The following is a 15,644-nucleotide window of genomic DNA, read 5'->3' as shown; positions in this document are numbered from 1 at the left end:
GGAACAAAAGAAACTCATAAATGTAATAATAATGTAGATATCTTTATTCATGGACGGATTTAAACATTCACAACACAAAGTAACAAAAGCATAACTAATGTTCAACCTGGTATAAAGGTTAAAACTGTATAAAGACAAAACATGAATTCATAGGAAAACAAATAGATAATGGAATACTAAATGCTTGAGAAACTATGGGACTTGCAATTGTGTGTATGTATAACAGAATGTAACGCTATCATCATGTTGAGAAAACTTTGTTCTATACACGGTCTAGTCATTTCAGCAATATCCATATTTTCATATATATTATTACATATACATATAATTCACTGATGAAGTCATTTATTTTTATGTTAAAACATTTTAAGACTTAAGTTTTATCAAATTAGGAACACTGCAAACATATTTCTTCATTTGCCTTTTAGCTTTCACATGCTTAGCTTGAAAAGGTAAACAAATGCTAAATTAATAAGAAATTTCCATTTTAAAGCTGAAGCTTAAAACTTCACAGTTCATTTAAAAATGTGTGTAACTTATTTGCTTATTACTAGATCAACAAAATGAATGAATATCCTTGGCACAATTGACACCTGCAGTTTCCATTGTTGAAGTCCTGAATTCTCATTTTCCTTTCTCTTTGAAGTAGTCAGCTGAAACACATAACAGTTTGTAAAATAACTAGTGTTATACTAAACTCATTCAGATGAGCAACTAAAATGTAAGAATTATAAATGGGTTTATGTCATTATTTACTGGTGTGTGACCTTCAAGCAAGTCAAATGTTGAATTTTCCATTATTAATGTTGCCATTAACAATTTAATTGTGATACAAGTTAACAATATTATATAAACAAGGTTGTTGTTGGACCTATCCCACAGTATAATGAAATTAAAAGGGCCATAACTCTGTGAAAAAAATTAAACCGGGGAGAGCTGATGAACATCTCAAAGTAAAGCTTCTCATAAAGTTATATTCAATTCAAAATGGTAGTTGCTGAGAATTAGCACAGACATAAATAACAGGATGGACTGCTCCTATATCATACTTAATAGAAATTATAAAGCCACAACTCCCTGAAAAATCATTGAACTGAAAGCTGCTGATGACATGCCCATCTCCTACTGTATGTAAAACTCCTCATAATGTTTCAATGAGTTCAAGCCAATAGTTGATGAAAAATATGTCCTTTAATTATTAGACTAAATAGAAGTTAAAAGGGCATCAACTCTATGAAAAATCATCAGACCGGAATGTGCTGTTAATATGCGCATCACCTGTTAGTTAAGTTGCCATAAAGTTTCATTGAACACAAGCGGGTGGTTGTCGAGAAAAAGTCCAGACCTGAATAGTGGGACACAGATGCAAGGACAATGAGTTAAGGAGCTTTGCTGCACATGTGCATCTTGTCACTGGTAATATGTGAACAAAGCTTCATGTCACTATCTTGAACAGCTAATTATGGCCATGTTCAGTTTCAAATGACGTCTTTCAACTATCAAGAGGCATAACTTGACAGTCATTAAAACCTGAGTAATCAACCTTGCTACATATTGCCATTGGAAACATGTGTATTAAGTTTCATGTGAATAGCTTGAATGGTTATTAAGTTATGGCTAAGTTACAGTTTTTGCATGACCTATTCAAACTAGCATGGTGCATAATATGACAATAATTAAAGCCAGACTCATTGACCTTACTGTATATGTGCATATTTTCTACAACAACATTTGTACCAAGTTTCATTTAGAGCCTTACAATATAGATAATGCAAATGAGGGTTACATTGTGATAAATCCTAATAGGTGTCTGCTCCCAACTTGGGTACCACGATATCAAGCTTGATCAGGACCAGGGGCCATGATTACTAAGTCTTTTTTTCAGTCAAGTTTTGATGATGAATCTCTCTGGCTTGTAGAACTATTAGAAATTGTACAATTATTCACATTTATTTTTGTAAAACAAATGGAATACAGGTAAAGATAACGGCTGTAATGGAAGTGCTTATCTTAGTCTGAGTCTAGAACTGGACTAGACTATTTGTAATCATGGCCCAAGGTCCTCATAGTAAATGGGCATCTAAAACTGGTTTCCACCCAGGAAAGTTACAAACACATCGTTTATAGAAGTTTCACAATTTAGCTAAAATGAATAAGTATTTTAAGGTGGTTACCAAGTTTTTCGACAGCCTCCACACACACACTGGGATACATGGAGTCGCTGTAGGTGGCAATGACAAGCAGTGTTAGCGTCTTCACCAGAATGAGGCCTCGGTTCTCCTGTATGGGAGTAATAAGTATAAGTTAGCTATGGAATGCAAAACATGATGTCCATACATGCTATGAAATATGAAGTCACTGATAGTGGCAATGATGAGCAATGTGAGTGTCTTTACCAGGATAAGGCCTCCATTCTCTAGGCAGTCAAAATTAGTTGCAACTTCCATGGAATATTATCTTAACAATGTGAAACAAGGCAAAGCAATATGCTTCATAAAACATTGGTGTTCCTTCTGTCAATGTATTATAAATAAATATATGTTCATATGTTTGAGGAACAAATCCTTAAAGAAATGAAACTACAGGAAAAAACTGGTCTTTATAACTTAATATGTTAAGGCTACATACACATTTGCCATATATGGAAGTTTTGTCAGCACGAACACATTTAAACTGGCGGTCGTCAAAGTAGATACCCTCCTCCCGGGTCTGTGGCGGGTTCTTGAAGGAGTCCAATAGAATTTGGACCTGATCATGGTACAGCTGGAAAATGGAAGGTAGATGTATTTAAATGGAATAAAAAAATATTGGTTACTTTCACACACAATAAATTTTGATCTGAGAGACAATATTTGACTCTAGTTGATTGTTACAGATTCAACTTTACTGAGAAGTTGGCTCAGTCAAGAATGGATTTTCAAAAATCTTTAAAAGTCAACAACATTTTCATTTATGTATACATTTTTGTTTAAAAAGATCTGAAAATTTATTGACAAAGGTTTATACGTATCTTTACATGCCTACACATATTGGCTTACACATATCGTCACATGCCTACGACTATCTACACATATTGGCTTACACATATAGTCACATGCCTACGACTATCTACACATTTTGGCTTACATATATCGTCACATGCCTACGACTATCTACACATATTTGCTAACACATATGGTCACATGCCTACGACTATCTACACATATTGGCTTACACATATCGTCACATGCCTACACCTATCTACACATATTGGCTTACACATATCATCACATGTCTACACCTATCTACACATATTTACAAAGGCTTACACTTATCTACACATAACAGAACCTATCTTCACATACATATATATTTTCACCTCCACTTCTATTCCATAAATGAACTGCCTTTGGGCAATTGCCGTTATCATCCAATGAATGCAACATCTTTGAATATGTTTGGATCGCGTATCATCGCATAACAATATACATGAAAATTGTTTATCTTGTTATTGTTTGTAATTTGTCAGCAGGTCAAACATTTTAGAAATTGTTAATTTATGATATGTTTAATGTATTGTTGTCATAAGTGTTTCAATTTTAAAAGCGATTTCAAGTGGTTGATCTTTTCCCATGTTATGTGACTTTATTTGATAAAATATTTCAGGTCGTTCTATTAACAGAATGGGTGAGACAGGATTACTGTAAGGTTTTCTTAAAGGAAATCAAGTATTACCCTAACAATACTTGAATGAAATCATGCCTTCATACCCCGATAATGACATAAATCTGGCAATTCATTACTTAAATTATTCACAGGCTTACACATATATACACGGGCTTACATATATACACCCACACTTACACATACCTAAACAGGCTAACATATATCTTCACATGTTAACATATCTACTGATGCTTACATAATATACACAACCTTACTCATATCTACACATGCTTACATACATCAACAAGTAAACACATATCTACATGGGCTTACACATACCTACACAGGCATAAACATGTATGTACGCAGGCATACACATTTATACACAATCTTATACAAATTGACCCAGGTTTACTCTAATCTATACAAGTTAACACATATCTTCACAAGCTTACACTTAAATACACAGGTTTAAACTTACTTACATTGGCTGACACACAATCTTACACATATTTACACAAGCTTACACTTAAATACACAGGTTTAAACTTACATACATTGGCTAACACAAAATCGTACACATATTTACACAAGCTTACATTTATTTACACAGGTTTAAACTTACATACATTGGCAAACACACAATCTTACACAAGCTTACACTTATCTACACAGGTTTACACTTATCTACACAGGTTTACACTTATCTACACAAGCTTACACTTATCTACACAGGTTTACACTTATCTACACAGGTTTACACTTATCTACACAGGTTTACACATATCTACCCAGATTTTACACATGTTTACATAAGCTTAAGAATATCCACACAGACTTACACCGATTCACACAGACTTACACCAATTCACACTGAGTGAGACTTACACCTATTTACACAGACTTACACCTATTCACACAGACTTACACAGACTGACACCTATTTACACAGACTTACACCTATTCACACAGACTTAAACCTATTTACACAGACTTGCACCTATTCACACTGACTTGCACCTATTCACACTGACTTACATTTATTCACACAGACTAGACCTATTCATACAGACTTGCACCAAGTATTCACACAGATTTACTTACATTAAACCCCACAGAGCTAGCCCTCACAGAGCAATCCTTCCTGTGAACGATGGCACACTGCTGAACATGCTCCGTGGAAATCAGGGCATCGTGGAGCAGGTTCTGTAGCTGATTCATCTTCACAGCATCCTGGAATATTTACAACATTGCTTACATTTTCTAGTTTTACTGTTGGAGAAATGAATTGCACCCAATAGCTTACTGACATGATATACGTAACCAGTTCTATTTTCCTGTACTTTCCAGCAAAATTTACAAGTAATTTTCTTTCAAAAATGGAATTTACATACATTTAATGAATTATATTTCATTTTTAAATTATTTCAATATCCTTTTAGAATGCTTCTTTAATGTTCCATCACCTTCACATTAAAATGTCCAAAACCATGGGAAACTGAACTCCATAACCTACTAATTCCCTCACGTTGAATGAATGAAATTTAATCAAAGACAATTTAGCTGCTTTCAAAAAAAAATATTCTGATGAACAACATTCAAAACAGTGTTAAAACCAAATTGCTACATAAATAATCTCCAACAAATTGTTATTAAAGTAATAATACAGTCACCAACCTTTCATAATCAAAAAAATACAAGAAAAGAAAAGAGCAGGCTTCTTCCAAAAAGTATGGTGTATCATTTAAAACTATTGAGAATCTGATGAAAATGCACCAAAAAAATACCATGACAACAATAACCGCACAATTTTTTCTAAGTTTCGAAAAATAGATAAGTATGGAAGATAAAAGTAAGATAGAAATATGAAAATTTTATAATACTCTGATCTCAATCAGAACTCTATAATAAGAAATATTGATTTCCCCAACATCGATCAAAATTCTATACATATATTACAGAAACATAAGGCATTATAGCCGCCATCATTCCTCTGGCTGAGATTCTGAAAAGAAAGGTTTCATGCATCTTAACACTTACAATTACAAAATCCTTTAGTTATCTTAATTATGCAATAATGATGAGAAAACAACACTGGCACTCTAAGAGTACCTGTTTCTACACAAATAACACTGATGCCCCAGGGTGGGGGAGGATGGTGGTGGTGTTGGTGGGTCTAAGAGTACCTGTTTCTACACAAATAACACTGATGCCCCAGGGTGGGGGAGGATGGTGGTGGTGTTGTTGGGTCTAAGAGTACCTGTTTCTACATAAATAACACTGATGCCCCAGGGTGGGGGAGGATGGTGGTGGTGTTGGTGGGTCTAAGAGTACCTGTTTCTACATAAATAACACTGAAGGCCAAGGGTGGGGGAGGATGGTGGTGGTGTTGGTGGGTCTAAGAGTACCTGTTTCTACATAAATAACACTGATGCCCCAGGATGGGGGAGGATGGTGGTGGTGTTGGTGGGTCTAAGAGTACCTGTTTCTACAAAATTTCCAAACTTTCTGTGATTTGACAGTTAAGATTATACATTTACCGTTTAAATATTGCAGACAATTTTTGTTTCAAAGGGAAAACTTGACAATGCAATACAATATAAGAGGGTTGACATGATCATAACTTTGAACAAGCCGTCTGCATATACCTTTACTTGCACTGCCGAAATTACGATACTTTCAAAGGCAATATTGGGGGTTATATATTAATGTGTTACTTAAATATAAATACATATATTAAATTATTACGGTATTTGTTCTTACTTAGTGCTTCACTTGACTAGAACAAAAGTGGCTGGCTTTATAAATCAAACCATGTAGAGCAAGAATGTTTAATGACAAGACTAAACACATTTGTACTGAAAGGAAAAATACTATGAGTCAATTCACAATTAATTTTGGTGAAATAAAGAAAGAACATACAAACTGCAATAGAATTATCTGTACTGTAATGCATTTCTGGTCATTCATTTTCGCAATTTTAGTTAGTAATATGCTTTTTAATGATACCAGAATTACCAGGCATTAACAGTTTAAACATAATGCTTAATTGAAAAGAAGAGAACTGTTAAATCTAACTCTCCAGTAAATAAGAATTACTTTGCAATACTTTATTCTCTCTTCTTAGTAAAATTAAGAAAATACTCCATAAAGAACTTATTTCAAATTTTTGTTTAAGTCTTCCAAAAGTTGTCAGAGAAATAATTACAATAATATGTTTTTATGTTGTCAGATGCAACATGGCTTCACAAAGGCATTTATTTGGTCATTTAATGATCTTTGGTTAAGTTTATTAACAGCTGTCTCTTAAAAAGTATATGCTGATAAATGAAACATGAAGTTGGTATGAAAAACCTTAATAACCAATGCCCGAAGTCACAAACATTAACTTCCATGACATACCAGACACTTAATCAATTTTAGAGAACAGTTCTAATTATATTAAACGTAACATTTCACAAGAAAGAGTGATATGTTTAACATGCAAAACCACTGAATTCACACCCATTTCCCCCACTTTTTACACACAACAACCTCAGACCCTCTAACTCAGTGATTTACCACAACTTCAATGGGCGTTCTCTTGTGAGGTTCGTCCTCGTACGACACATCAAGATCCACATCGTCCGAGTGGGTGTTCTTGGAAAGCAGCTCTTTAATTGTGACATTGCTTGTTGTATGGTGGGTTTTTGCTGAATTAGTTTGCTTTGTTTTAGCGGACATTCTTGTTGCTTAACTACCAGGGTATATCCAATTGAAAAAAAATCACAATTATTATTCAATATAGCGTAGATTTTTTATTTTAACAAGAAAATCACAAATGCTTCTCTTTAGACACAAGTAAATCACAAATATTTTTCATTAAGTCACACTGCTTTTTTATGAGAAAAATTACCACAATTTAATGTCTTCCAAACCTTTTTGATGGTAACTTATCTTCCAATGTTATTAAAATGCCCAATATATTCCATAAATTATCATTTCATTTGCAAGTTTGCATTATAAAGTATCTTTTCTACTTAAGATCCATTATGCACTAAATTATAGCTTGATTTGTTCATTAAAAATACTTGAATTTTTATCACATTCTAATCAGTATTGTTATTCTTAAGTTAATGTAACAATATCTCAACAAAATTATTCAGATTTCAATTAATAAACAAATCAACTCGCTGAAATGAATAAGTTAACTCAAAAGGCGTCTTACAGAAAAATCACAAAGGGAAAGATTTTTGCAACGATTGACTGTTATAATGTTTTATGATCGTTGTTTATAGCTAATTATCTTTTCAACATGCCAGTTTACAACAACTCAAACATGGGAAGCATTAAGTTAAAGTTCAAATTATGAAATATAGATAAAATAAGAAGTGAATTACCTAAATATTTAATATGTATATAAATAGTTTATTTGATTTATATAAACACAAAAGATGTTTGTAAGACACTGTGCCCCCTCAGCCCTGCTTTGTAAGGCACTGTGCCCCCTCAGTCCTGCTTTGTAAGACACTGTGCCCCCACAGCCCTGCTTTGTAAGAGACTGTGCCCCCTCAGCCCTGCTTTGTAAGAGACATGTTGAGGATTATAAAATCCAGGTGTTTTAAAGGGACTTGTAACAATCCTAGTTTGTAAAATGCACTTTTTACTGATTTTTTTTCTATTATGAAATCAAGTGTGGTAAATCATTAGGAGTGTTAAAACTAAGATACTGACAGCTGAAACCCTTCAACAAATGTTGATATATGCTCAAATATTGTCTTTTAAGTCCAGGATTTTGAAAAAATGTTATTTACTTGATTCAACAAAAGGCTGTATCATGATTGGTTGAATTGCATTGATTATTGACCTTTGACCTGGTCATGGACAACCTACCACAAGTTCTATGGTCCTAGGTGACAAACCCTTCTTGTATAATTAATTGTGTCAGGACAGATCACCTGTCTTCTGACCGACAGACAGGAAGACGGACATTTGCCTTAAAATTATATGCCCGTTTTAAATTGCCCCATGTTAATGCACAAAGTACACGCCCCTTCTTAGATTCTATGAAAATAACAGGGCCCTGTTTCAATAAAGGATTTCAATAATCTTAAATATATATTAACGCCCCAAATGGCATTTCTGATTTTATATTTCCTCAACTTTGTGTTCCATCTTAAAACTGGCTTAAATTCAATTCACTCAAATATATATAAAAAATAATGAAACTATGTCACCAAAAAAATTTCGATTTAAGAATTGGCAAAGATTTCATTATTGAAACAGTCCTCTTATGCTACGGAATAATAGAAATATACAGAGATTTCATCTGCATATATGTAATGAAAATTACTTAATACATAATAATTTTATGATTACAGTCACACAAGCTCCATACAAAATATTCCAAAAAAGTAATTACCATTACATCAACTGTCACAACTTTTTTTGTTTTCTTGTTTCCATATCCAAATTCATCACCTGAAGCCATTATGATTTTGTTTTAAATGTCCAAGTAAAATATTCCAAGTTTAACATATAAAAGAATGTAAAAATGACTGTAGAAAACAGAACTATTCCTATCCAAGAGATAAATCACAATTTTTACAAAATTATTTCAGTAGATTTCACTCTATATCATTCTCTGGCATGAAAAAGACCATCGAATAATAATTATGCTTTCATTCATGTAATATATGATATTGAAATGGCATTTGAAACTGGGTACAATCTTGTTGTAGGAGAACATTGCAATCACAAAACATGTTTTACAATGCAAACAGCCATATTTTCATTTTGTCAATAGTGAAACTATAAATTCAAGGTTTTTGTAATCCAAGGTGTTTTGATGGCCTTTTGAAAAGAAGATAATGGTTCATTTCATTCATGTAAATTAATATTATGAAGGAAAATCTTTCTTGGGTCTATAATTTACACTTTCAGTCATTCAAAAATGCAATCACCTTATGGAATCTGAGATAATTAAAGTAGTTGAAAACATTTTATTATTTCTTCTGATATCAGCAACATTTCTGATGTCATTGCATGATGAAATATTTTTGACTTGTGTTAACAAAAAGTGTGTACCATCAGTCATTGTGTATGGGACCTTAGTGTTTGAAAATCGGACTCCATTTGCTATCAATAATCGAATCGAATCGCACCATGCATTTCGATTTACTATCAGACAATAATCGAAAGTTCATAATATCAGTAAGGAATACATTATTAATACATAGTATCACGAGCATTTAAATGGTTAAACATGGATTCAGTACGTGTGATGCTTAATATTATGGACATGCTTTTTGCAACAGAAAGTAAATTTCCATAACCCCTTTCTGTCTTTTAACAACTAAACGGAAAAAAAACATTACAACACAACACATACTTGAAAATTGCACATTAGACTGGAACATGTAAGTTATCTTAATATTTTATTCATTTAAATGTATATTAATTTTTTGTGAACCTGTTTAATTTAAAATTCATTAGAACATCTTAATTTCATAAAACTTTCAACAAAAAAGTTATTTAGTTAATTACATTTAACCAAACCAAAAATGGTTTCAAAAACAGAATGCATTTACAGGAAAGACCCGACCCACTACATCATAGACAGGTTATTTAAGAATGTTTTATGAAATATATAAACAGTTAAGATTAATTTGTAATTTTGGCAGAGGTTGTAAGTGCACACTGTTGTAAGTAATGATGCACACTGGAACAGGCCAGTTATCTTAATATTTTGTGTAAGAGAGTGACATCTCTTATTTAAATGAACTCAACGAGAATTTACCTGAAAGAAAAATTTACATTTACTCGACTTTTACCACAAAACAAAAAAATATGTAGTTACCGGAAGTAATACATTAGCAACATTGATTTTGGACAACCACTATCGATTGTCGCCGACATAGCATTGTCAGCGACAATTTATCGATTGTACTCGATAATCGTTTCATCACTAATAGGACCCTATCATATATAAGGATGCAAGCAAAAATATTTAAAACGAAAAAAATCCAGAGAAAATTAATTAACCTTAAAGGGACTGTACACAAGATTGGCCCCAAAAAAGTGTTTTTTCTGTAACAAATCTCAGGACAATAATTTAATAAAATGTTTTACTCTTTGATATCGTAATTGTAAAAAAAATACCAAAATGTAAAAAAAAAATCGAGTCGGAGACCGGGTTTGTACCAGTGTGGCCAAAATTGCAGTCCAGTGTTGTATCCACTGTGCTACAAGGCTTACCCTTAATATCTAAGCTATATATCTAACTTGGTAATATCACATGATAACATCGACTAGCCAATCACGCATAAGGAATGAAGACATACCTAGTAATCTTTTTTAATTGAAAAATACAAAAAAAACTGTGAAAAATTAATTAATTTTAAACTATGTGGTATTTCAGTTAGTAAGTTTCAATGCATTGTACACATCGATACCAAGTTTATGTCAGTTTTGACAAATTTCTTTTTTTCTGCTATTTCATCATACGGAGTACAGCCCCTTTAATACCACTAATTAGCAACAATTCAGATGACATTTCAGATGACATTTCATGATGAAATTTTTTGGACTTGTGTTAACAAAAGTCGTGTACCATAAATCATTGTGACACTATCATATATAAGGATGCAGGCAAAAACATACAAGAAAAATCAGGAGAAAATCTAAATACCACTAATTAGCAACAATTCAGATGACAATTTGCATGATGAAAAATTTTGGAATTGTGTTCATAAAAATTGTGTACTTTTAGTTAGCATCACACTTTTTCTTGGTTATGTTTGTTAGTGTTGTTTTGGGAGCCCTAACCTTGTTTCACATCATGTTACAGGGAAATAACAGAAACCATCAGCTTAAAAACACACACACGCAAGCTGATGCATGACGCCTGCACACACCACATCACACCACACCACATCACACACCACACCACACCACACACACCACACCACACCACACCACACCATGATGCGCCACATGTTGATGTTAGCTCACCACTCTACCGGTAAATATGACAATTATATTTTATACTTTATTACTATTAAATGTCTAATTTATACTAATTCATTTTTGGGTTCCATTCCTAAAAGTCATCCCCTTATAATGCCAAGGCAATCTTCATAATCACAAAACTTTAAAATATTGCATACATAAAAAAGCAAAAAACAACTGTAAGACGAGTGAATGACGGATGACACAATCTGTCAGATGAGTTGATGAACAACCACACCACAAGGCTTAAATGAAGCTGGATATGTTTTGGTTGCTGCATAAATTAGTGGGTTTGTAATATTTCATTCACATAAAAAAGTACTATAACAGTAGTACTGGTGAGTTGGATAACATGTATTAACTTAATATAATACTTATAGTATGAGCGGCCTACACCTCAAATTTGCCAGCATAATCATTAAATACTGTAACTATACATATAACAGTACTCATACAGAATGATATAGTTTCAATTACCTACTCTTAGCTGTGTAAGCTAACAGTATCAAATGGTCCTTATTAAACCCTGATACAGTGTCATATTACCATATTTGAATGTACTATGCAAGTGAACACAATCAAAATTGGCAGATGTATCAAAATGACTACTTTCTCTATTGTACAAGAGCGAGAGAAGGTAGTAAGAGTGTCATCATGACCTAGGTCCATTATGCATGTGCAATAGTGTGAACAGTAAAAATGCTCACTGCCACATCCAACAGTTACCAATTTCATACTTAAGAAGACAAACAAATAGTTGACCTTCACCTAAAATTTGGGGTTAAAGGTCAAATTGTTTGCAAATGCATCACCTTCCCCTACATATTGCCCTTAATACAGCTTTGTATGAGGTATATAAGAAACACTTGATTATGAAGTAATCATAAATGACCTCCAGATGCCTAACAATATCTCCTTAGTAGTGTGGCCATAGTCTGCATATAACAAAAGGGGACCCTGACAGAGCTTGTATGGACGATGTTTGCACGAAACTTCATGACCTGGTACCCCAATAAAATCAGCAAGTCTGAATTCTAGCACTTGCAGGTGTAAACATGGAAGTAAAGGGCTTTTGGGATTGTGTTATAACTCTTTGCAAATGAACTAAAATCTAAGATATTTAGGTGTGCCGCTAACAAGATTGACAGCCCCCTATAGGGACACAACTGTGAATGCCAACGCGGCACAGCAACTTTAAATACAACTTCAAAAACGTTAAGTCGGCCTGGTTTTACTTGACCTTATCATAGGTGCAAAACTGAAATGTGAACATCAGCTTAATTGTTTAACCGACAGACAAAAATGTTTGTTTGCAAATAGTAGTAATTCCAGCCTTTGTACGATTTAGTCTCTTCAGTCAGTTAATAATATTCAGATGATGATTCGGATAGAAAAGGTTACCCCATATGTAAAGTTAAGACTTACCGGTAATCCATTCATTTTGTATCGAGGGTTAGTGTCAAAATCTAAGTCCGCCATGATTTATCACTTGAAAGCTTCTTATAGTCTTTCTTGTCACTTATTACTGTTAATAATCATAGAGTATTAACTTGAATAAATCGCTCTTACATCTGTCAATCACAGAACTAAATAAATGAAAATCCTAAAATTTCTTATTGAATTCACACTGATTATTATAGTAATAATAATAATAATGATAATAATAAAGGTTCACAGTAACACATTAAACACAACCTATTAGGTTTTTATTCAACATTTTCAGTTTTCCATCACATGAAACAATTCCCATCAATATCTAATATAGGTCAGCGCTAACGAGAAAACCAAATGATAGATTTCTTCAACAACCTTTCCTGTTCATGTCAGAATCAATCACAACTGATGAACGAGAATTGTAAATCCATAAAAAGCTGGAAGCATCGATAGATCGAGGTTTAATTCACTCCGTTTTAAATAACAAGGATCAATTTTCAATTCAGGAACTGTACAAGCATCAAGTGTGTAGGATTACATGTTTTAATATGACAATTATTATGCAAATATTTAGATCTTTCCTACAAATCTTGATAATGTCACAACATAAAATCCTCAAGCATGTTCTTTAATTTCGAATCATATGAAGCCAATAATTGTAAGAATGTTTAAAACAATATACAGACTATCTCCAAGATAATATTGACTCTTTTTTCTGTTTAAAGAACATATCTGTTTCAATGGAAAGCAAATTAAACATCTTTGTTTACTTTTAAAAGTCCAATTAGAGCTTCTGCAGCTTTAAAGCAATTTGTAAATATTGGCCTAAAGATTATAGTACATTTCCAACATATACAAGACCTTGTGAGTCAATACAACAGATTAACTCACAACTCAGTTCTTATTTAAGATAGATTTTCTTCATATAAGCAGTTTAGGCCATCAGCTACATTCAGTATGATTTCCCTTACTAAACAAATTCAACAATTAAACATCTGAAAACAGTTATTTCTTTATTTATGAAAGCCTGAATGTTCAAGATATTTCAGTTTGCAACATAAATTAAGCTAATAGTTCCATGATAAATTACAAGTACTCATTTATAACCATTTTTTTCACAATAGAATTGATGGTCGCATTTGTTCAGGATTTGCACAATCTAGCAACCATTGTTAAATTTAAACCCTAGGTTTAGCACATCTGAATTGATTTCATCATATGCTACAAAAATATTTAAAGATAAAACACTCCAAAAATGTTATGATACAAGATAAATTGTCTTCTTAACAGATTTTGGTTTCAAAATTGTGCTGATATGATAATAACAAGATATTTGAAGATAACTGCCTGAATATTTATTCTTAAAAATAATTTGTCTTACAAAAATGCATATATTGTTAACTTTTTAAATAACCTTTTGAATGAAAGGTATCCAAAGTTTATGCAAATTATGATTTCCCTCTTGAAAACATGAAATAATTAATTATCATAAAAGTAGAAAAAATACTTTTAGTTTATTTATAAAAAATGCTAGGTAATTTTAAGATGACAGTTTTCAATCATTTCAAAGGATTGACATAATAAAAGTAACTTTGAAAACTATAAATAAAACAGATAATGTTTAAAGAAAAACGAAAGTTCTGGTCAGGAAAACTGAAAATGCGAATAAAATATCCCTCCACTTAAAAAAAAATCCTGTACTTTGAACAGTCACACAAAAAAATCACATCTAGTCGCTATCCATACATCTTATATCAAAGTATACATGATGACAAATTCAAATCCATAAGTTATACATTTGTCTCAAAACAAAGATGATCAATCATGGTATTAATATATTCAATAAGACCATATGGTTTAACACACTGGGTTAAAAGGCGTTTGATAGTTGCCATTCTTCCAGTAGATCTTTAATCCCCATGCATTAATACATAGAAATACAAAGTACAATAAATACATGGGATTAAACTATGCAACACTGTGGAATAATATTGATACATAAATTAATACAATGAATACTGTCTTTGAATATCCAGACATTTCATCAATCTTTTAATTGAAAACTACAATTCTTATGCATGGAAACTACTGTTCAAAAATGAACTCAGCATTTCAAGATCTTAAAGCATTGAATGTATGTGGCTTTTGAATCCACCCCAAACCACCAGGTCAAGAATCAAGATGAACATCATTCTATGGCATGTCAATCACAATCTTCACACATCGAAGAAACGCAGACTGTGATATGTGCCTATTTTATTTCTAGGGATGGCAATGAGTACCCGAGTACTCGATCGAACGTCCGAGTACTCGAGTACCAAATCACTACTCGAGTACTCGGAAAAAGTCTATAAAAATCACAAAATACACGATTTACAGACGAAGTAACGGATCTGGTTAGTTGCCAAGAGGACAATTGATGGTCCCTCTAATCCGCGCTGTGTGACACAATTGACCCTAATAAATTAGTTGAGAGTTGCAAACTGTCAGCAAAGGGCCCCTATTTCCAATTAGCACTGATGTCAATTAGCGAAGTTTTGATAGCGGAACTTTCACTTACACAATTCTTTTGTTTA

At 32.7% G+C, this 15,644-nt stretch overlaps 1 protein-coding gene across 4 annotated transcripts; it reads right to left on the bottom strand.

Annotated features, from left to right (window-relative positions):
- Positions 1-21: 21 nt before the first annotated feature.
- Positions 22-13,531, bottom strand: LOC128237000 (profilin-4-like). 4 transcript variants are annotated; one of them, XM_052952172.1, is made up of 5 exons: positions 13,060-13,531; positions 4,750-4,878; positions 2,629-2,763; positions 2,175-2,280; positions 22-653 (listed from the first exon to the last, which is right to left on the bottom strand). In XM_052952172.1, exons 1-5 carry the CDS (start codon positions 13,111-13,113, stop codon positions 625-627), a joined length of 453 nt encoding a protein of 150 aa, XP_052808132.1. In that variant the 5' UTR covers positions 13,114-13,531; the 3' UTR covers positions 22-624. The 4 variants fall into 4 exon arrangements, with proteins under 4 accessions (XP_052808132.1, XP_052808130.1, XP_052808129.1 ...); XM_052952170.1 differs by lacking the exon at positions 13,060-13,531 and adding an exon at positions 9,047-9,204; XM_052952169.1 differs by lacking the exon at positions 13,060-13,531 and adding an exon at positions 7,207-7,795.
- Between the last annotated feature and the right edge of the window lie 2,113 nt (positions 13,532-15,644).

Source organism: Mya arenaria, chromosome 6 (genome assembly GCF_026914265.1).
Source record: "Mya arenaria isolate MELC-2E11 chromosome 6, ASM2691426v1".
Lineage (NCBI taxonomy): Eukaryota > Metazoa > Mollusca > Bivalvia > Myida > Myidae > Mya > Mya arenaria.
The sequence above is the reverse complement of the archived record's forward strand: the minus strand, read 5'-3'. Positions and strand labels throughout refer to the sequence as shown.

What these genes read in the sequence shown, in the direction of transcription:
- LOC128237000 (XM_052952169.1), bottom strand. Translation starts at nt 7,368, where the DNA reads ATGTCCGCTAAAACAAAGCAAACTAATTCAGCAAAAACCCACCATACA. An exon ending in CTTCCATATATGGCAAATGT is followed by an intron (nt 2,281 to 2,628) that starts GTATGTAGCCTT and finishes ACTCCCATACAG; the next exon opens with GAGAACCGAGGCCTCATTCT. An exon ending in GGAGGCTGTCGAAAAACTTG is followed by an intron (nt 654 to 2,174) that starts GTAACCACCTTA and finishes TATGTGTTTCAG; the next exon opens with CTGACTACTTCAAAGAGAAA.